At 33.6% G+C, this 22,056-nt stretch overlaps 1 protein-coding gene across 1 annotated transcript; it reads right to left on the bottom strand.

Annotated features, from left to right (window-relative positions):
* Positions 1–6,248: 6,248 nt before the first annotated feature.
* Positions 6,249–9,302, bottom strand: LOC145047864 (ribulose bisphosphate carboxylase/oxygenase activase 2, chloroplastic-like). Its single transcript, XM_078996224.1, has 8 exons — positions 9,286–9,302; positions 9,155–9,205; positions 8,396–8,712; positions 8,175–8,280; positions 7,554–7,639; positions 6,985–7,457; positions 6,629–6,910; positions 6,249–6,526 (listed from the first exon to the last, which is right to left on the bottom strand). Exons 2-8 carry the CDS (start codon positions 9,188–9,190, stop codon positions 6,411–6,413), a joined length of 1,416 nt encoding a protein of 471 aa, XP_078852350.1. The 5' UTR covers positions 9,191–9,205; positions 9,286–9,302; the 3' UTR covers positions 6,249–6,410.
* Positions 9,303–22,056: the final 12,754 nt, after the last annotated feature.

The raw sequence follows: 22,056 nt of genomic DNA, 5'->3' as shown, positions 1-22,056 counted from the left end.
TTAAAGACATAAGTGGAAAAAGAAATGAATAAATATATACAGTAAAAAAAGAAGCTGGTAACAGGTAAAAAGAAGATAACTTTTTTAACCGTAAGTATTGTTTCTAAGAAGCTTGAGCTTTAATTATCTGTTTAATATATATATATATATATATATATATATATATATATATATATATATATATATATATATATATATATATATATATATATATATATATATATATATATAAGTGCTGAAAAGTTCATATGGTGTTAAAATAAATGTGTAGTGTGGAACTTAAATTTTTTTTGTTTAATTCACAGACAACGACGATTGCTATCTTTTTTTCAGCCCATGTGTATAAAAATAACCAGTGATTATTATTTTTGGTCATTAATATTCAAAAGTCTTCAATTCAGTGACAACTTTGTTTTGGTCACTAAGTCTTTAATTTAGTGACCACCTTTTTAGTCACTAATACCTTTTATTATGCTAAAAATATATTTTTGTTTTACTTCTACCGTTTAGTGACGGGTGAATGACGACCATTATAAAATTAGTCACTAAATTTGTAGCATTACCAAAATTCAGTGACCACTAAATTTGTGGTCATTAACTGATATTATTAGTGACTATATTTTTGATCGTCACTAAAAATGGTCACTAATAAGGATTTTTCTTGTAGTGATTTGGTTTCCGTCAAACTTAAAAAATAAAAAAATAAAAAACTGTTTTATTTTATAAATATCATTTTACATCTTTATATTTTAGACAAAACTTCAAAAATGGTCCCTGTGGTTTTCGAAAATATCAAGTTTAGTCCATAAGTTCAAAAAACCTCATAGATCGTCACTATGGTTTCAAAACTTTTAACATTTGGTCATTCCGGCTCACTCCGTTACCATTTAACCGTTAAGTCAGGGGCATTTTATTACCCAGGGACGATTTATGAGGTTTTCTATTACTTTTTTTTAAACAAATAAATAAATTTAATATGCAATGATCCCTCCTCCTCTCTCTCTCTATCTCTCTCTCTCTCACTCTCCCCCCCCCCCCCCCCCCCCCCCGTTTTCTTCTTCGTCTAGCACCACACAAACAACCCAATACTTGCTATTGTTGTCCCCATTTCTTCTTCATTAGACTGCCAAGACTCACCCACCGGAGGTGGGTGGTCCTCCTTTCGCCAGAAAATGCGAAGATGAGAGGGAGGAGGTTGTTGCCTCCATCCTAACCTCCAACAGATCCCTTCCCATCGAAGCTCAACCCCCAAACACCCCACTACTCACTGATGTAACCTACCGGTGACCAAAACAGTTTCGTCGGGGACTTCTCTAGTCGAAGGTGACTGCCGGTGAGCCAAAGCACTACTCCGCCATCTTAACCTCTCTTTCCCCCTCCTGTTCTGATAATTAATCACCACCTGTGTAGTTGTTGTTATGACCACTGAACACCACCGAACACTACCTTCCAGTCGTGACCCACCATCACCAAACTCCCCATCACCGCCACTGCTGTGAAGTTTGATTATCACCAAGTTCTCCCTTCCTCCACTTGAACAAGTCTTGATTTGAGCAAGAACAAGAACAATTCCTTCATAACCAACTTTCTCATATGGGTGTTTGTTTTTTTTTCAACGATCTTTGTGGGTTTCTAAGAATAAAAGCCTATGGCCTCGTTTCTTAAGAATAAACAATATTGATCGGAAAATAATACCTCGAATTCCGATAATAGATCCTTCACGGCTTCGTATACATCGAGAATTTTGAATAGTCTCTCTGGTGCTCTGCTCCCCATGGCGATTCCATTAGCGAAATTAAGCAGCTCCATGGTGGAAACCCTACATACATCCATGAAGGAGAGATCGGCGGCGGTGGCAGTAGCGGAGGAGTAACCGAAGACGCGATTGCAGAGGCGTCGCTCGCTAGGGTACAAAACTCGAACAACCATGTTAATTGCTTTGACCCATTTCTCGATTTCAACATCGTTGTCGACGTCTTCTATAGAGATAGAGAGATAGGTGGGACCCTTGCATATTAAATTTATTTATTTATTTTAAAAAAAGTAATAAAAACTTCATAAATGGTCCCCAGGTATGAAATGACAAAAATAACCCCGATGTAACGGTTAAATGGTAACGGAGTGAGCCGGAATGACCAAATGTTAAAAGTTTTGAAACCACAGGGACGATCTATGAGGTTTTTTGAACTTAGGGACTAAACTTGATATTTTCGAAAACCACAGGGACCATTTTTGAAGTTTTGTCTAATAAAATTCCAAAGGGCACACACCTCCCACCCCACCCCTTATTCCCCTGTCGCTACTAGATGTACACTTCCTTCTTTAGGGGTGAAAATTGGCAATTCCTTCTCGTTACTAGATGTACATTTCCTTCTTTAGGGGTGAAAATTGATCATGTTTGATAATTTTTGTGTTGACTTATTTAATTAAACAAGGAAAAATGTCATAATAAACTTGAGCTGATCATTTTTGTGTTGAGTTATTTAATTAAACAAATGTTAAGTTATAATAAATCTCAAGTTAGGCTTAAAATGTCGGTTTTACCATTTGACGAGATTTTAGTTCGTTTATACCGCAAACTTGTAATACTTTTTTCAAATTTTCCCTTCTTACAGGTTAAACCGGTTACCTGTACAAGTGGCAAGCCACATGTTTGCTGATTAGGCTAGATTTGATGATGTGCCTTTGCCTCTTCAAAGTCACCTCAAAGTCACAAAGCCACAAGTTTACCCCTAATCTCAAAGGTTTCTTGTGTTTCCTATCTAGAAAAAATCATATATATTGTATACCACTTAAACAATTTGAATATATTTTTGATTTTGATTTTGATTAATATTATTATTATTATTATTATTATTATTATTATTATTATTTCTTCGAATTTTCAATATAATTATGTATTTTCTTTATTATATATATATACATACATATATATATATATATATATATATATATATATATATATATATATATATATATATATATATATATATATATATATATATATATATATATATATTGTTTTCTCGTATTTTCATTATAAATGCATTTTTTCGTATTATCAATATAACTATTCTTTTTTTCTTTGTATTTTCAATATAAATAGTTAAATACATATATTTTGTATTTTCAATATAAATACCTATATGTCTTATATCAATATAACTATATTTATTCGTATTTTCAATATAAATATGTAGATTTCGTATATATTATATAAATTTGATAAATGTATAAATACATTTTAAATGCGTTATAAATAAACATATTCTCGACCGAATAATTCAAATTCGCATTCATAAAGTGAATAATACAAAAATACATATTTATATACTATAAACGAAATCTATGTATTTATATTGAAAATATGAAAAAACACAGTTTTATTGATATAAGGTATATAAGTATTTATATTGAAAAATACAAAATATATGTATTTAACTATTTATATTGAAAGTATGAAAAAAAAATACTTATATTAATAATACAAAAAAAAATGCATTTATAGTGAGAATACGAACAACAAAAAATAGTTTTTATATTGATAAAAAAAAAAAATACATAATGATATTGAAAATTTGAAGAAAATAATAATAATAATAATAATAATAATAATAATAATAATAATAAATGTATTCCAAAAAGTTTTTATATTGATAATAAAAAATATTGAAAATTCGAAGAAATAATAATAATAATAATAATAATAATAATAATAATAATAATAATAATAATAATAATAAGTGTATTGAAATTGTTTAAGTGGTAATATATATGATATTTATATAAAGGGAGATGACTTATACACAATAATTTTTTCTCCATACACAACAATTGATGTTTTAAAATATTGTACTGTACAACTCTATAATGCATAAATTGTTGTGTACGACAAAAAACTGTTGTGTACAAATTACCTTCCTTATGTAAAACACAAGTAGGCTTTCAGCCTAGTGGTAAACTTGTGGATTTGTGAATATGAGATTGCGGTTCGAGTCTTGTCGTCTTCATTTTCATAAACAAACCAAAATCTTGTCTTCATTTTCATAAACAAACCAAAATCTTGTCAAGGGTAAAATCGACATTTTCATAAATAAACCATTATGACATTATCCGATTAGTTATTGAGTTGGGTATTTGTGTTTGTAAGTTACATTAATTCGATCATAGATTCAAATAAACACGGGTAAGAGATACATGAAAGCTAGTGTCGAGTGTACATAGTATATATAAATAAAGCATTGGATCAGCACAATTCAATCTTGAGTTGATGAGGCTGACCATGAGATTTAGCCTATTCTTGGTGCCCTGACAACATTTTGAGAAGAATCAACGAATAACCTGACTCGATTTGACCTGAATTCCATTGTAAGAAAAGTATCTTGAGGAACTACATGGACCATAGCACCCAACATCTCTTCCTTTATCTTTTTTTCTGCATCTTCAGCTTTCATCCCCACGAGTTCTGGCCATGTTGTCTTCACAGCTGCATTGTACGTATATCATTCATCCACAAAAGATCACAATACTTTTAGCATACTTCAATAATTACTTACAAAATGAGTCCTAAAATTCAAACGATAGGTGTATATATATCATCTAGTAAACAAAGAAAAAGATCGTAAGTGAACTTACATGGCCTTGTTTGTTGGGCTTCAAGACACGGTTTATTTTGCTCCTTCTCCCCCGCCATTGAAATTTTACTAGACAAAGCAAAAACCAAATACTTTTACACACTTATATAAGTAGAAGAAGAAATGAGAATTAGACACCTTAACATACACTTGTATATGTAGGTTAAGGTCCTATAAATAATGCCAAGATTTGAAATCTAATATGTTGGGTGAATGGTCTGCAACTTGGGAATAATCGAGTATATTCTAACATTTTAAATAAGGTAAATTCTTATAGTCGACGTCTTTGCTCTTATATGTCTTATAATTAATATTTTGTTGTAGATCAATATGAAAATTTGTCATCTTAGTGGAATAAATAAAGTCTCATGATATAGACAAAAAGAAGCAACATGGCGACATTGAATTGCCGGCCATTGAATAATATGGCCTAATGCATATAAAGACGAAGAAGAAAAAACAAAATCACGAATCAAACCAATAAATATTATAAAAATGAGGTGTAAAGATTATTTCTTTTTAAAGGTTAACATGTTTTTTTACTAATAATATTTCATAAAACAGCGAAACAAGATTTAGCGGCTAAAAAAATAGCGACTCATAAATATCTTAAATATAAATTTTATTTATTTTTAATTGTGATCATTTTTTTGTTTATATCGGTGGATGTGAACTTTCACCTTTTGCCGTTCATCGGGGTGATACCCCTCAATGTTTGATAAGGATAAAATCAGATCCGATTGAGTTAGCATGAATATGTCTGGGATTAAATTAGAGGCTATAATTAAGATAAATACAAAGACTTTTAATTATAATATCAAAAGTAACCGATTAATACCTAACTTTTTTATAGGACCCTAAAAGACATATCAAACATCCCAAATTTTTTTTCATCCCCTTTAACCTAACTCTTTTGGGATAATGACAAAAAAACACTATGTTTTTCTATAAAAATATTTTTTGAGCATTGTTTTCTTTTGGCGGATAGATATTTCGCAAGTGTACGTCTTTTTCTGCAAACTTGATAAAAGACAAAAAACTATAACCACTTTCAAAACAAACAATACCTATATCTCTCAAAAGTTTAGTTTAACCATCAAATTTTTAATAATTTAAAAAAAAAAACCATCATTTTTGGTAAAATGTTTAACACAACCACTATTACTTATTATAATCGGTTTTAATTACTAAAAAAAATACTTCTTTTCAAAAGTTCGATTTAACCACCAATTTATGGATGGTTTTTTAACACAAAATGAAAATTGATAGTTTTTTAAGTACAAATAAAGCTCTGGTAGCCGTAGAAAATTTATCAAAAAATAAATGGTTTTTTTTAACACAAATCAAAATTAAATGATTAAATCGAAAAAAAAAAAAAAAAACAAAATATAGTTGTTTTTTCATCGTTATCCCAACTCTTTTAATAAAAGTTCAAAAACCACTAGTAAAATTTCCAGTTGTGCTCCCTAATTGGCTACACAGAGCACAAAAGTAAGTAATTTTCATCCCATTTTCAATATCAAATCTGAAATTTTGGATGAAAGTTAAAATTTAGTTTGAAAGTCACAAATCCTGCCAATGTTTTCTGATACTACCAAACATATCATCAAGGTATACGATTAAAGTTCTTCAAGTGTAAAACCATTTCACCATGCATAATTAACTATTGCTGCCATTAGCATACAAAACAGTAATCGATATCACGATATGCACCCATAACATAATTACAGAATGCTTCTATCGCATTTGCAGATAATCTAAGCCCTTGATCACCATCTACAACTTATACACACAGCTCCCATCATCACTCCTAGCCGTTGGATCAAAGTTTTCTGCCGAAGGATCCGTGCAGCCTTCACGAACAGGAACATTAACTTGTTGCGCAGCTTTCCCTGTATCCATAACATCATTACATCAATCAAAAGTTTTAATCCAAAAAACTCTCTCTTATTAACAAACTCATTCAATTTACAATCCTACAAAGCTTTGCTAACCATAAAAGGCTCCACTTTTAATGGCGTCCTCATTAGCATCTCCAAGTGCAGCTTCCTTCAAATACTTGTCTGCTAATTGAACTCTCTTCACATTCTCTTGTTCCTTCACAAGCATATTTCCATACTCGAGAAGCTTTTCAATAGTCATTTTCGGCTGTTCAAAAGTCGGAGGTCCCTCCCTTGAATTCACAAGTCTCTTCCCAATTCCTTCAATTCCAATCCCCGAAATCCACTTCCTAACTTCATCATCATACACTCTCGCTCTCAAAGCACCAAAGAAATCTGCACAAAACCCCATTAAAACAAAGAAACAAAGTATTCCTAAATATTTTACAGAACTTCATCAACGAACTCACCAATCGATTGACCAGGGAAGGTGTCTACAAGCTTGACAACATCGTCTTTAGGGATATTATCAGATCTGAATATACCAGTGCAAACCCCAATTCGATCTTCGCGAGTAGGTGCCCAGTAGAATTTCTCCATACGACCATCACGGATTAAAGGGGCGTATAAAGTGGAAAAGTCGTTACCGGTGACGATGATCGGAACCCTAGGGTTTTCTTGTTTGTTGTACATTCCGGGAAGCTGGACATTGGTGGGATTATCGGCGATGTTCATGAGGGTGGCATTCACCATCTGGTTATTGACTGTGTATTGAGTAGTTCCACCCATTCTTCCGGCCCCTGCATCAAGATCGTTGATGAAGAGGACGCACATTTTCCCTTTGCTGATTATGTCTGCTGCTTCGCGGTATCTTTGCCGGATTAACTTCGCCGGTTCACCTGCGTTTCCGCTTTCTAATTCTCCGGCACTCATCATGATTGGGCTGGATTAATTTATACATTCGATATGAACATTAGACTAGAAATTATGGTCAGGTCTATAGATCAAACTTCAAAGCATTAGAAGGAGCAAAACCTACTTGATACCCATTTTCGCAAATACAAGCTCACATTGGAAAGATTTTCCTTGACCTTTGCCTCCCCAAATGCCTAAAATTAAAGGAACCTACAATTGAAATCGTACATATTTTAGAATATTTAGAAAAGAATTGCAAGATATAGCAATAAACTTACCATTGTTACCGAAATAAGCAACATACTTTAGGTTTTACTCATAATCACAATTAACTTATAGTTTTCTAACGAGTGTACATTTGCCTTTGTTTAGTTTAAATAATTCTAGCACTTTTATTTTTAGTTTGCCATTTTTGTTTTAAATGTTTCTAAATTTCTCATGGATGCTTGCTTAGAGGTTGAATAAAATATAGAGCAGTTGCATTGCTACAATCCTTAGATGAAGATGTTAATTATTTGTATAAAATTGAATTGTCTAATTAAAAATACAAGTTATATATTGCCTGAATAGGTAGAGAAATACAAGTCGGTAAATTACATAACCTATTTTGGTAGTAATTAAATTTGGTTGTTATTTGAGGTAAATCGCCCTAATAGTAAGATATAATAAGGGTACGTATGTTTTACTGGGATTTAATTCTCATACTAAATAGTAAACATATCATAGTTAATTACTTAATTAGTACCTTGATATTTGGCAATGTCATGAAGTTTTTGGTGATGTGAACAACAAGCTTGTCCATGAAAGCAGGTGCAATGTAGAATCCATCCATGGTATTATCGAGGTTGTATCTATAAGTACGTAATATCATTAATTTTGACGTGATCAACAAGAAACTCAAAAATAATATATAACCACTATATATCAATTGAAGTATATGAGATGTAGAAAATATAAATTACTTACTGCCGGAGGCCTGTGCTTAGGTACTCATAGGAGCTCAAAACGGCATAATGAGTGCCACTATCCATGGGAGCTTGAAAGAGTGTATCCACCATTCCTTTCCCTCGGGTAATGTCCTGTTGATCATCGGATTCATCAAACGCAAGTCCTCTCCACCTGTCCTTGTTGGTTTGCTTATCTTCATCAACTTCGGCTGCAACCACCTTGAATTTCCCACTTGAAGCCTTTGTTTTTGGTTTAAAGACCAGTTTTTTTATATCTCCACCAAAGAAAGCTGAGGTTGGAGGCAAAGTTCTTCCACCAGAACCATTCAAGTTCAACTGCAACAAAGAAATAGTTATAGACGCCATTTCTATGTTAATTCTTTAAGGCTACTAAAACAGATTAAACTGATCGATGAAGACTCATGATTGAGAGAAAGACGATGAGAGAAAGACTGAAAAAGACGCATTATAAATGTGTAATTAATGTGTGTGTGTGTGTATGCATGTACATGTGGTAGAGAGAAAGACGATGAGAACAAGAGCGATATGCAATGTAAATGTAGAAGAAGCTAGAACATATTTAGCGAAAATGGTTAAAAGGACTCTAACCCATAATAGACAGGTGAGGATATAATATCTTTTTAATATACCTTGTGTAAACGACGTTTGAAACTATCATTTGTTTGTTAATGTGAAGACAAAAAAATAAAAAATAAAAAACAACTGTCTTGACGGGTCAACCCATGATACTATTAAATCTTTTAAAAAAGGTGATTACCAGTGGTCGGATTACAGCTCCGGCAGCCGTAGCCATATATGGAGGATAAAACTAATTAATAACCAGAAGAAAGATATGTTGGTTTATGTTTCTTAAAAGGTAAAGTAAAAGCTATGAGATGAGATGATTACGATGATGATGGCTTTGAACAGTAGGTTGGTTCAAGAAGATGAAGAGGAGTTGCTATTTATAGTAAGAAGCCAGAATGGGACATGTGAGTCTTTGATTGTTCGAGAAACAGAAGACTTGTGGATTGGGATCGCAGATTTCTAATCACCACACAATATATTTGGATTCTTATTATTATTTGTGTGTAAATAATGACGCAAGATTTAACTTGTTACCCAACTTTCATGTGAACATTTGTTATGAATTATTAATTATGGATATAAGCTATGTGATTTATTGATCCGTGTCTAGAAACCTAATTTATGCATCAAAAGACTTATATATGGAAAAACAATAATTTAGTTGCCAACATAATTTTTTTTTAGGACGGGCGAGAAAATATATGTCTGAGATTAACTCATGACCAGTTTGTTAGAAACACTTTATTGCAGTCGCAAACATAATTTATTACGAAAATACAAATGGTTGTATTGATTTACAATTGACTACATATAAAAACATCAAACTAAACACGAGAAATTAAATTTATTACAAAGCCTTACTTAAGATTGATGAATTTAACATGTAAGCATACATAGTAAGGAATACGTATGTACTAATCTCTATTAAACATATGTCACAAAGAAGCAAATATGTATAAAATTAATGTATATGGATTATTTATAACCAAAAAATCAGGGGAGGGGAACGGGCACAACCCGTCGCCCTAATAAAGCTACGCCCATGCTTTGTAGGATGAAATGTTTGTTTATGTCATGAAGTCTTTCTTTTTTCTTAATTTATTAATTTATTTATTTTTTGCTCTCAAGCCTAATAGAGTTATAAATATTTGAGTTTGTCTAAATTTGAAGGGCTTCGTGGGTTTTGTCAAATATCAGTCTGAAACGATACGAATCAAACCCAATATCAATCCATCTCTAGGTTCATATTATTATATTTGATCGGATTTTTTTATACCACTACTGTTAGATATTCCTACGCATAGGGATGAAAGTGGGTCCAAACCCGGATCGGATGGACCCGGACCCGGAAAACCCAGAACTTGTTAACGAGATTTTGTAGAACCGAAAATCGGACCGGTATATAGGAACCGATTTCGGTTCGGTTCCAAGTAAAGTGGGTCTAGAACCGGAAAACCCGGAAACATCAAAGTGAGTAGGTTGGAACCGGATAAAGTGAGTTTAGAATCGGAAAACCTGGAAAAATTGGAATTTTTTGGTAATTACTTACTACTTAGTGGGTTGAACTTTGAAAATTTTCATATTGATATCTCAACTTTGGGGGATTGTAACTCATTGAATATGAAACCAAAATTAACAAAATTGTAGCTAAAAATCATGGACAAACTCTAATTTACACCATGGAAAAAACCTTATGTCAATCCGACTTTAAACAAATGTGATATGCATGTGTTAACATTTTCACATAATACAAAATACAAAAACAAATAGTTGAAAAGTTGAAAATTTTCAGTTTTGATATCCCGACTTTAGAGGACTGTAAATCTTTGAATGTTAAACCAAAATGACAAAATTATAGTCTAAAATCATGTATAAACTGTAAACTACAAGTTGGAAAAAAGCACATGTCAATACGACTTTAAACGAATTAGATATGTATGTTTTAAAACTTTCACCGAATACAAAAAAACTGAAAAAATTAAAAACTTCTAGCTTTGATATATCAACTTTGGGGGACTATAAATCAATGAATATAAAATTAGAAATGGAAAATTTGTAGTCTACAATCATGTACAAACTCTAAACTACAAGTTGGAAAAAACCGTATGTCAATCAGAGTTGAAACGAATGAGATATGTATCTTTTAAACATTTTACAAAAAACCGGTTCCGGTTTTTAGACCTGGTTTACCGGGGCCCGATGGATCCAAACCTGAATTACCCGGAACCCGGATAAAGCCAATTTTTGAACCCGGAACCGAAACCCGTTTTATATATTCCGGTTCTAACGGTTCCGATTCCGGTTCCGGTCCGGTTTTTCGGTTCTAAATCTCATCCCTACCTACGCATGCCCTTGTATAAAATATATTATAACCATAAAAACTAATTGATGTCCCGTTTAAAAGTATTAATTTTGCTATTCATAAAATGTTTGCAACACCACTCCTTAGTCTTTACATGTTTGCCTTTCATCACAATATTAATCAGATTTAATTTTTATATGAAACCTACTCAAATTAAGTGGTTTTTAGATGAAAAGTATTTAACTTATTCTATGATCATAAGGAAGAGTTATATGTAATCCCTATAAATATGTAACATCTGGACTCCCAGGTATCTTATTTTATGCTTTAATATTGAGTTTTTAGAGAGAGACTCGCCTAGTAGGCGCTCAGACTTGCCGAGTAGGAGCGCAGATGGTCAGACTGATTTAATGGCGGACTTGGTGAATCCATTCGTGGACTCGGCAAGTCCACGTTGTTTAATGAAACCCTAATCCCCGGTGTTTGAGACCTATTTAAAGGGGCTTATAGCCACCATTTGCGGCTACCAGGCCCTTAAGAGAAACCCTTATTGTGCTTGAGCATTTGTGAGAGAGAAGGAGCCATTATTGGACCTTTGTGGGTTTGTTTTGCAAGAAGAAGTTGATTCCAGCTTGGAGGAGGCCAATGAGGTTGCATATTCGTGGATTTCAAGCAGAGGGCATCATTTTTGATGCAGCATATCGACCCTATTTCTGTTTTGTTAAAGCATCCATGGATCTAGGGTTTCCTATGCCCTTTATCGGGTTGATTTGTTGAGAATAAGGTCCCTTATCATGTTTAGACTTCAGATCTAGACCCATAGTGGTCCAGAGAAGGTTATCCATCTTGATTTATGTTGGGTTATGGAAGAAATGAACTTAGAGTGTTGTATTTGGCACTAAATCATCAAGTAGTGTCATTTAGACATTGCATGTGTATCAAGTTCGAACCTTTACGTGTTTATTGAGCTTGGGAGGTTAGATCTATGGATTAGAGGAGCGCATATGACCTCAGAAGGTCATTTGAGTTTGAGCATGGCTTGAACTCGCTGAGTCCAAGAACAGACTCGACGAGTAGGATGGGTTTTTGTCACACCCCCAAACCAGAACGGCGGAAACGTTCGAGGGCGGAGGACGTCATATTCAGTATCATAACAGTTCATAGAAAGGAAAGTACACACCACCATATATATTAAGTTTTTCAAAATGTTTACATAATTGTATTCGTTACATGATCAAAAGATAAATACATAAACATCTTTCAAAAGAAGTAATTAACGTCAGCACGTTAATCCCCAAAAGTTGATCTCCAAACCTGCTTAGCGGTTCCCTGAGAATACAAGTTATTTCAAAGAAAAAGTGTCAATAATTAAGTTGGTGAGTTCATAAGTACTGTTTTGAGAAAATGTACGCCATTCGAAAGTTCGTGTATGTTTTCCAGAAAACGCAGTATTTCACATGTAAAGAGTTATGATTCGTTGTGTTGACAATGAATGTATTAGATCCAGAAAATCCCATATTTTCCCTAATGGTTGAGATACGAACTGTTGTGTTTTCCAAGAAAAACCCTTATTTTCTTATAAAAGTATGAAATGCATATGAATGTTCGTGTTATAAGTTGTAAGTAATTGCACCAGGAAAATTCCTTATTTTCCTATTAGTTGTTTGTTTGTATCCAGGAAAAACCCTTATTTTCCTAACATAACTAGCAGTCTCTAAGACCGAAAATCGCAAGCAACCGACATGCTTAAAAGTTGTAGCATAGTTTTAATAGCTACTCGTTCATAAAAGCATAATACCGTATTAATTGTATATCCGGTGAGTTTTATAACCATACTAAACATAATATGCCTGTAGCGACGTTCTTCAGGCGTCGTAGCGTTATGACAAACTGTCACCCCAAAGGACGGACTGTAGCTAACAGTCAGGACGCAGGATCATGACTTCCCGTATAGATCTATACACATTTGACACGTTCTCCGAACGGGAGACTCTGGTTATAGACAGGACTTGTAGCATTACTTTCTAATAAAGAAAAGTAACGTTTGAAGATATACACGTCTCATGGATTCTCAACTAAGCCTGTATTAAAGTGATAGTTTTTGTATGTAAAGTTTATCCTTTTTCACAATGTTTGACAAAGCATAAATCATAAGTTTTTAGAATGTATAAAACGACTTAACAATGAAAGGTACTTTGAAATCATTATATACTTTGCGTAAGTCTAATGCACACAAAGTATGACAAGAGTTTTCACATAGTAGTAATAAATCACAAGTGATTTATTTGATAAAAACGAGTAAAGTGAAATTTTTGATGTAGAAGACAAGTTTGTAAACAAAACCTATATATGTATATGGTTATATATATGCATAAGTTTTAAAAGATGATTTGGTATGTTTCGTAATTCTTGTTCATATTCTTACGTTTTTATTAGAAACTTTGCATGAAATAATCCTTAAGTTTGATACTAAAGACCTTTTTGTACTTATCACTTTTGTAAAAATGGTAATTAAACATATTTAAATGATTGTGTTTTAACTTCCTTAATGTATAAACATTGCTCAAAAATGTTAGAAGGTGTTAATAAATCTATAAACCACTTTTGACAGTTTTACCCTTTACTGTCCCTGTTTTTAGAAAGCTCATAGAAAAATCCTCATAAGTCAAAAACTGAATCCGTCACCTCTGAGAGTTTATAAAATGAGTCTACTTTGTTCCTAATTTTTATTATGATTTTTAGTGGTCTCAAACCAGTGTGAAAATGAACATCTTCACAGACTGGTCCGAAATCACTTATGAAATGACAGGCAGTTTTATAAAAATCGCCATAAATTGTAGAAAAATCGTATGAACGCGTGCGAGTAGTCATTAGAAAGGTATAAACTTGAACTATTTGAATATTGTACAGTTTTGAAAGATATTAAGTTTAAGATGGTCAAAACGGTCCGTGAACAGGACTCAACTTTTTTGTAGAAAGCTGTCATTTAAATTTAAGTTATGTTTAGTGTTCTAACTTGTATCCCCCCCCCCCCCCCCCTTAAAACTTGAAGAAAACATGAAAATGTAGGGGTATGAACTCGCCTTATGTGAATACTTGAAGAATGGAAGGTTGAAGATGAACTTTTGGTTGTTGGTTTGATGCTCCAAAACTGCCACTCTTTTGGCTATGTTGCTGTCACGAAAATTTCACAGCAAAAGAGCAAGAAAAAGGGTAGTTTACTCACTGTTTTGAATCAATAATTGTGAGTATCAAAACAAGTAACTTCCAGGGGTATTTGGTGGTAAAAATATCAAGCAAAAGGAAGGTGTAGATGGGTGAAATGGTGGCTGAAACACAAAAGGGACAGCAACCCTTTAGTTCATGGCTTTGATGACTTTGGAAGGAAGTTCTTGTGCTTGAAAATGAGATGAAGGTTGAGAGAAATTCCCTGAAGTATTTTCTGGTCAAATGAGGGTAAAATGAAGATGAAATTTCGTGATAATGAAGGAGAAAAGAGTGGAAGAGGATAAGGGGACAAAACCTAGACTAGCTTGTGATGGGATGTGAGTTTAAGTGATGTGATCTTGTCTAGCCACTTGCTTGGGTGGTTGTTTAGAGATAGAGTTAGTTAACTAACTAACTACTAGTTATTTAGTTAGTTAGGAGTTCTAGTTAAGGAGAGGGAAGGTCTTAATCTCGAAAATTAGAAGAGGGATTAATAAGCATTCTTAGTAAAATGTCTTAAGTGATTAAGCACTTATTAGTTAAGTTGGCACTTATCTCCACCAATTCTCTTATCTTAATTGATTTAGAAATCATAAAACTTACATGAAATCACTTTAATTCATGACTCATAACTAGTCATTCACTAGATAATAATACATATATACAAATACATACATGTATACTTAGTATAAAATAACAATGTAGTTTTTGTGTATTTGAACTTTAATGTTTATGTTTTATTCTTTTTATTCAAAAACACTTAAATACATTTTAATTATACCTTATAATAATTCATTTTATATTTTAATTTATTTAAATATAAAATTTATTGAGCAATGTATAATTTCGTGACATTTAACCGGTTAACCATATCGTTAAACACGTTTTGTCACTTTGGTTCGTATATTTGTCAAATTTAGATCCTTCACATCTATTAAGCAAACGTTTTACATAGAACCTAACTTACTTGTCAACTAGAGACATGTTGATACAAAAATTAAGTTTGTTGCGTTTAAATGATGTTATATGCTAATTTCACAAACCGGTGATGGTTCGTAGTCATACATCATAACGAAATTATCGTTAGTTTTATATTTCACAAGAACTTATTTAAATAAAAGAGGTTAAATTCTTTCAACCATTCTTGATAAAATACTCATATTGTTTAATAATCAAAACATAGCATCGTACGATTGTTCCTATTTTTACCAATTGTTACAGTTTTCCCCATAAATCACACAGATGGTAACTCGCTGAGTTGGGGAAGTGACTATGTGAGTAATTTGGGATTTTGAAGATGGGAGTTCATGACTGAACTCACCGAGTCACAATAGTGCACTCAACGAGTCTGGTTAAAGGGTTGATCGTTGACTTTTGTTGACTTTTAGGGTTTGGTCAACTTTAGAGTATTTGAGCCTTAAGAGGGGTAAAATGGTCTTTTACCCTCCTGAGAGTGCTAAGAGAGGGAATGGTCTAGCCTTGGGAAATGTGTTGATGCCGAGTGTTTATTTTCATATGATTAGGCGTAGACTAGATCCTATTTCACGGAGTCCGAGATTTCCGAGTTACCGAGTTACACGAGGTGAGTCTTCTCACTATACATTACCTAGAGTGGTATTATGAGTTGACCGGAAGGTCTTATGTGCTATGTATGAGATTGTGTGCCATGTATGAGATTATGTGCTATGTGATGTATGTATGATATATAATTGTACAGACCGTACCGGAGGGTCCAACGAGACAGACTGGGCCGGAGGGCCCAACGAGCTATGACCGAACCAGAGGGTCCAATGAGCTACGGGATCGAAGGGCCCCACTGAGACACATTGACCGGAGGGTCGTACAGTAGCCTCGAGTGGCGTATGTGTTGTATGTGGTATTTTGGGGGACTCACTAAACATTTATGCTTACAGTTGTTGTGTTATATGTTTCAGGTACTAGCGAGGACCGTGGAAAGGCGTCGGCGTGACCTGTACACACAGAGAAAGGATTTGATTTTGTGATCGTGGGATATGTTATGATTTGATAACTATTGTTGAATACTTTTGAGAAGATTTTTATATAAATTTGGTTGTTGAAAAATGAAAAAAATTGTTTTGAAAATCTCATCATTATAAAATAACAGATTAAATCAAATGACTACTTGATCGGCCGGTAAGATGGATCTAGGTTTTCTTTTTAAGGGGTTTTCTCCTAAGAGGTGGTGGGTTCGATCCTTGCTTGGACCAAAGTGATGAAAATAAGGGGGCCGTTTGTGAGGCGATTCCGGGTCGTCTGCTTTGCGGAACGATGTCTAACGTTCCTATATATGCCAACATATATTAATTCCGACAATTTTAGAAAAATAAAAAAACATATTAAAATTTGGTATTGCATAAACAACTATAACATAGATTAATAAAAAAATAGAAAATTGAACTTTGTAGAACGAGGATATACTTTCTAATTTACTTCTAAACTTAAACTTGTAACTACTTAGACAAAGAGCATCGGACTATACAATATAAACTTATAATGATTAGAATATTATTATATAAATAAATATATCATTAAACGTGGTTCAATGTTGCTTGTTTTGGTCCTAAAATATAAGTATATTTATTTGGCACAAAACCCGTTTAAGATTGTAGGTGTAACATCCCAAAATACGACCCAAAAACTTTTGTTTAATCATGACTAAATCATTATATCAATATCATAAAATAAAAACCCATACGTCAATATCTCAAAACCATAATAAAGTATCATGAGAAAACTGTATCAAGACTGTATCAAATCATATCTACGAAAAGCTGAATCGACTCCCAGGACAAAAACTGAAATGGTGGTGTATGCGATGCCATCATCCCGAGCTCTTCCCTTTACTTCTTGAAGTACCTGAAACCAAAACTGAAACTGTAAGCACGAAGCTTAGTGAGCTCCCCCAAACTACCACATACCATACAATAACATATAAAGCACATACTAGGCCTTGTCCACTGCATCAGACCGAAATCCGAAAACTGCATCGGACCGAAGTCCGGAACTAACCAGGGCCTTACCCTTTGCATCGAACCGAAGTCTAAAAACTGCATCGGGCCGAAGTGCGGAACTAACTGCATCGGACCGAAATCCGAAACTAACTAGGACCTTGTCCCCTGCATCGGACCGAAGTCCGGAAACTGACTGAGCATAACATAGCATAGCATAAACATATCAACTAACATAAGCACATATACTGCATACTGTATCGGACCGAAGTCCGGAACACATAACACAAAACATGCTTGAATCACAAAGATATCAAACAATCTAACTACTGCATCAGACCGAGGTCCGGAAGTACTGCTAACTAAACGGGCCGGCATTGTGGTCGTAGACCCGTTCCTACTGGAAGGAAACTCACCTCGTAGTCTGGCTGTTGAATGAATTGCTTTGGAAACTGTCTGCTGCTGCTCCGGTATCTCCCCGGCTACAATTCCCATAAGTACACTCAATCAAATACTGATAACTATACTGAGGGTAAAATGACTATTTTACCCCTGGTTAAAGTTAACCTCTTGGTCAAAGTCAACATACACTTGACCTGACTCGTCGAGTTGGGCCACCAATTTGTCAAGTCCCTACTCTCATTTCTCAATTCTGCTCGCTACTACTCGTCAAGTTTGGCATAGACTTGATGAGTTCCTCTTTGATACTAACACTTAATCAATCTGCATCCGACTCGCCGAGTTGTATGAACAACTCGTCGAGTTCTCCTTCAACATATGAACACTCTGACTATGACTCGCCGAGTTGTATGAACAACTCACCGAGTCTGTTCTTGAGATATGAAGATTTCCTTGGACTCGTCGATTCAGGGCACTAACTTGCCGAGTCCTTCCATGAATGAGTCTGATCTCCGACTTACTGAGTCCACCCATAACTCACTGGATCCATTAGGCATGACTTATGAAGGAGAATATTGGGGAATCGCGAATCGACTCGTCGAGTCCGAAGAACGCTCGCCGAGTCGGTTGCATGCAACTTCTATACAGTTGATTCTGCTCAAAACCAAAGTATACAACTTATAGATCTGGGTTCCTAAGGCTTGATTAACACATAAAGATTCTATCTTTACGTGTGCATAGACATCCATAAAGGTTTAAAGGCTCAAAAGGCACTTAAAAGAGTAGATCTAGGGCTTTCATGCAAAATGGCTCCATAAAGGTGTTAGATATAAGTTTTTGGAACTGAAACATGGTTAGATCCGAAGGCTATTCAACCCAATGCGATCTCTCTACTATGATCAAGCTAAGAACTGGATAAAATAGCCTAAATGTGATTTATAATGGAGAATCAATAATAGAAACAGAAGGAATCCGATTAGTACCTCAATGAACTCTGTAGTGGGTGCAAGATCTTGGATCTTCTGCAACTCCTTTGGATCTAGCTTCCTTCTTCTCTTCAAAACTTCAAGATTCACACAAGAAATGCTCAAAATGCTCAAGGAATGGTTAGGATTTGCTAAATGACGCTCTGAGGGTGAAGGAGGCGAGTTTGGGGCCCATAACATGGTTTAAATAGGGTACAAACCCTAAAGATTAGGGTTTCCTCCAAACTGGCCTACTCGTCGAGTCTAGGCGCGGACTCGCCGAGTAGACCACTTAAAACCCACGTCCAACTTGGCATCTACTTGACGAGTTAGGGCTACTATTCGCCGAGTAGCTCTTTATTAAAGACATTTAATGAATTAATACGTAACAGGAATGAGCGTTACAAGCGTTACAGTAAGCTATGTTTGGCATGCCACAATTAGCTTATAAACTAACTTAAATTTTGAATTTTTTTAAATTATCATGTTTGACAAACTAAAAATAACTAATATATTGATAATCTAACTTTAAAAAAAACTATTTAGACTATCATTTTAAGAGTTTTTTAAAAACTTTCCGAATATATATTAATTAATTATAAAAAACATATTCATTTAAATGTCATTTAACATATTTTTATATATTTTAACTAGTTTGTCGGTAATTTTTTTATCAAACGTTATTTTTTGTCAGTTAATTTTTAGCTAATGACTATTTTTTTTAATTATCGGTTTCAGTTACTAACTAACTCTTTAACTGATATACATAATCCACCTAAATTTAAAAAGAAAAAAAAATACATGATTGATATTTAATTCGTTGTACAAATATATGTTTAATAAAATATTATATTACATAACAAGTAGAAACAAGTTGGGCGAAGTGAGATCCTAGGTTATAAAAGAGTAAATTATTTTCCATTAAAAAAATAAAAAATAAAAAATAAAAAAAATAAAAAGGTGAGAAATCAGTTTCAAGAAGCTTCTTCACATGTGATAAGGTCACCAGTTATCATTTAATTTAACAAGATAGACCACTCCCTTTCTCAAAAGACACCTTCCACTCCATGTCATATTCCACGTTATCCTATCGGGCTTCTACTATATTCTAGTTTCTCCTTATAAGGACCCATTTATTTTGGTAGTTTGTACTCATCATACTATGTTTGAAAAATGGTATTTGATTAAAGAATTTATCAAAGGACTCGTACACCAATGGTATTAGGTACTTGTAGAAATGTGCTCTTTAATCAAAGGTTGAGGTATCCTTCCGTTAAAAGGTAACAGTTCAAGTCTCGTTGGAGAAAAAAAAAAAATTTAAAAGTAGTGTATGGAATATGTTGTGTTTGCCGTTATAAAAATGATTAAATATTTTGAATGATTAAAATATAACAATACATGTAAATAATTAAGAGATAAGTTGGATAACTAACACATTCCAATAAACAAAAATCATTGGAATGGTTATCAATATTATGAAGAAAGTACGGATAGGTGTGAAATGTAATATTGAGCCCGTACTACTGAAAATACAAGATCTATACTCGAGGCAAGAAAAGTCATGAGGATACTAAGGAACTCGCTACCTGTTGAAATTCTTCGATTGTTTTATGATGATTGTATTGTTTATTTTCAATATGACGGTCACTCGAGGTGGTTCAGGTCCTGGTGAGGGATCACGTTTGGGCTCTGGAGCCGAACGCATGGATGATCATATACGAGAGTTCATTTCATTTGAGATTACTCGTAGCATTTTGGACCATACTCCTGTGATCTTTGGTTCGATCAAGGAATGTATTTTGGCGTTGATGGATGAGCATCTGGGCGCATTCCGTACTAAGATGGTGGCTATGTTGGGTGCACGTTCTTAGAGATTTCAAGAGTTTCAGACATGTTGGGCTCCTAAGTTCTTCTAGAAGAAGGACCCCATTTCTAGTAAAAGGTGGTTGGCGGACATCAGGAACGCCTTCCGGTCTAGCCTCTGCGTGTTTTCAACTCCGTTTCACTGATTGAGCCCAAAAAGGTTGGTGATGTGCTAAAGGATGCTGATTGGATTAAATCCATGCAATATGAACTAAATGAGTTCAAAAGGTGTTAAGTTTGGACGTTGGTTCCTTGTCCAAAAGACAAAAAAATTGTTGGAAAACACACCGGGTGTTTTGAAACAAAATGGATGAAGATAAAATTGTGACTTTAAATAAGGCATGACTTGTACCTCATGGGTTTACTCAACTTGAGGGTTTGCGTTATAATGAAACTTCCCCCTATAGCTAGATTGGAATCAATTAGACTCTTTCTAGCATATGCCTCTTTCACGAACTTTAAAGTGTTTCAGATGGATGTGAAAACTGTTAGATTAAGGTTTCTAAGCCAATAACTAAATTCGTATATTCTTGAATTAAGAGCAAAGTCCTTTTGGGTTGCACTCATAACTAGTAATCGAATAGAATGACTTTTGGAAAGAGAGACTGATTTATTAACTTAGTATATGATTAATAAATTAACTAGAAATCTAAATAATAATTTATTGATATACTATATAATTAACATATTAATTAGAAATTATATTTATTAATTTAGAATTAATCAAAAATTAACTAGAATTAATTTTGTGATTGATTCGATTAATTGGAAATATAAGGAGTAAAGTGTGACAATGTTCAAAACTTAAGCACCGAAGGATTCTAGAACCTTCCCACATGAAGGGGAATTTTTTGGAGTTTTCAGAAGCATGAAAAGGGATAAAGGTTATCTAAGGAAATCTGCCTTATCATAGACTCCTTACTTATATATATAAACCTATGAGTAAACGTGGTGCGGATATTGGCTAAAACCTCACCACTATCCGCAAATGCGTTTAATCCATTTTCAAAACCGGTTGGTGCGGTTAGACGGTTATTTTTGCGGTGCAGTTTTTTTTTTTTTTTTTTTTTTTTGTATTTTGGTTATTAACCGCACTTTAGAGTTCAAACAGTTTTAGCAGTTTAAACACATTACTTGTAATAATAAAAAACCATTAGGTATAAGACAATTAACTTAAATTACAAACAACAGATATCTTAAAAACGTTAAATCACTAGTAATTAACAATAAATATCTTAAATTTGTCAAATTTCAACATTTTTCAAAGTTAAACATAAGAGAAAACTAACACTTTTGTCTTCTATAATTTTATCCTTATTTCATCCATGAAACTTATCTTATTTTTAATATTTAATATATTAATAATTAATAAAAAAATTGTATATAA

The sequence above is a fragment of the Lactuca saligna genome, chromosome 5 (assembly GCF_052625555.1).
Source record: "Lactuca saligna cultivar CGN05327 chromosome 5, ASM5262555v1, whole genome shotgun sequence".
NCBI classification, from domain to species: domain Eukaryota; kingdom Viridiplantae; phylum Streptophyta; class Magnoliopsida; order Asterales; family Asteraceae; genus Lactuca; species Lactuca saligna.
Note: the sequence above shows the minus strand (reverse complement) of the source record. Positions and strands in the feature narration are given on the sequence as shown.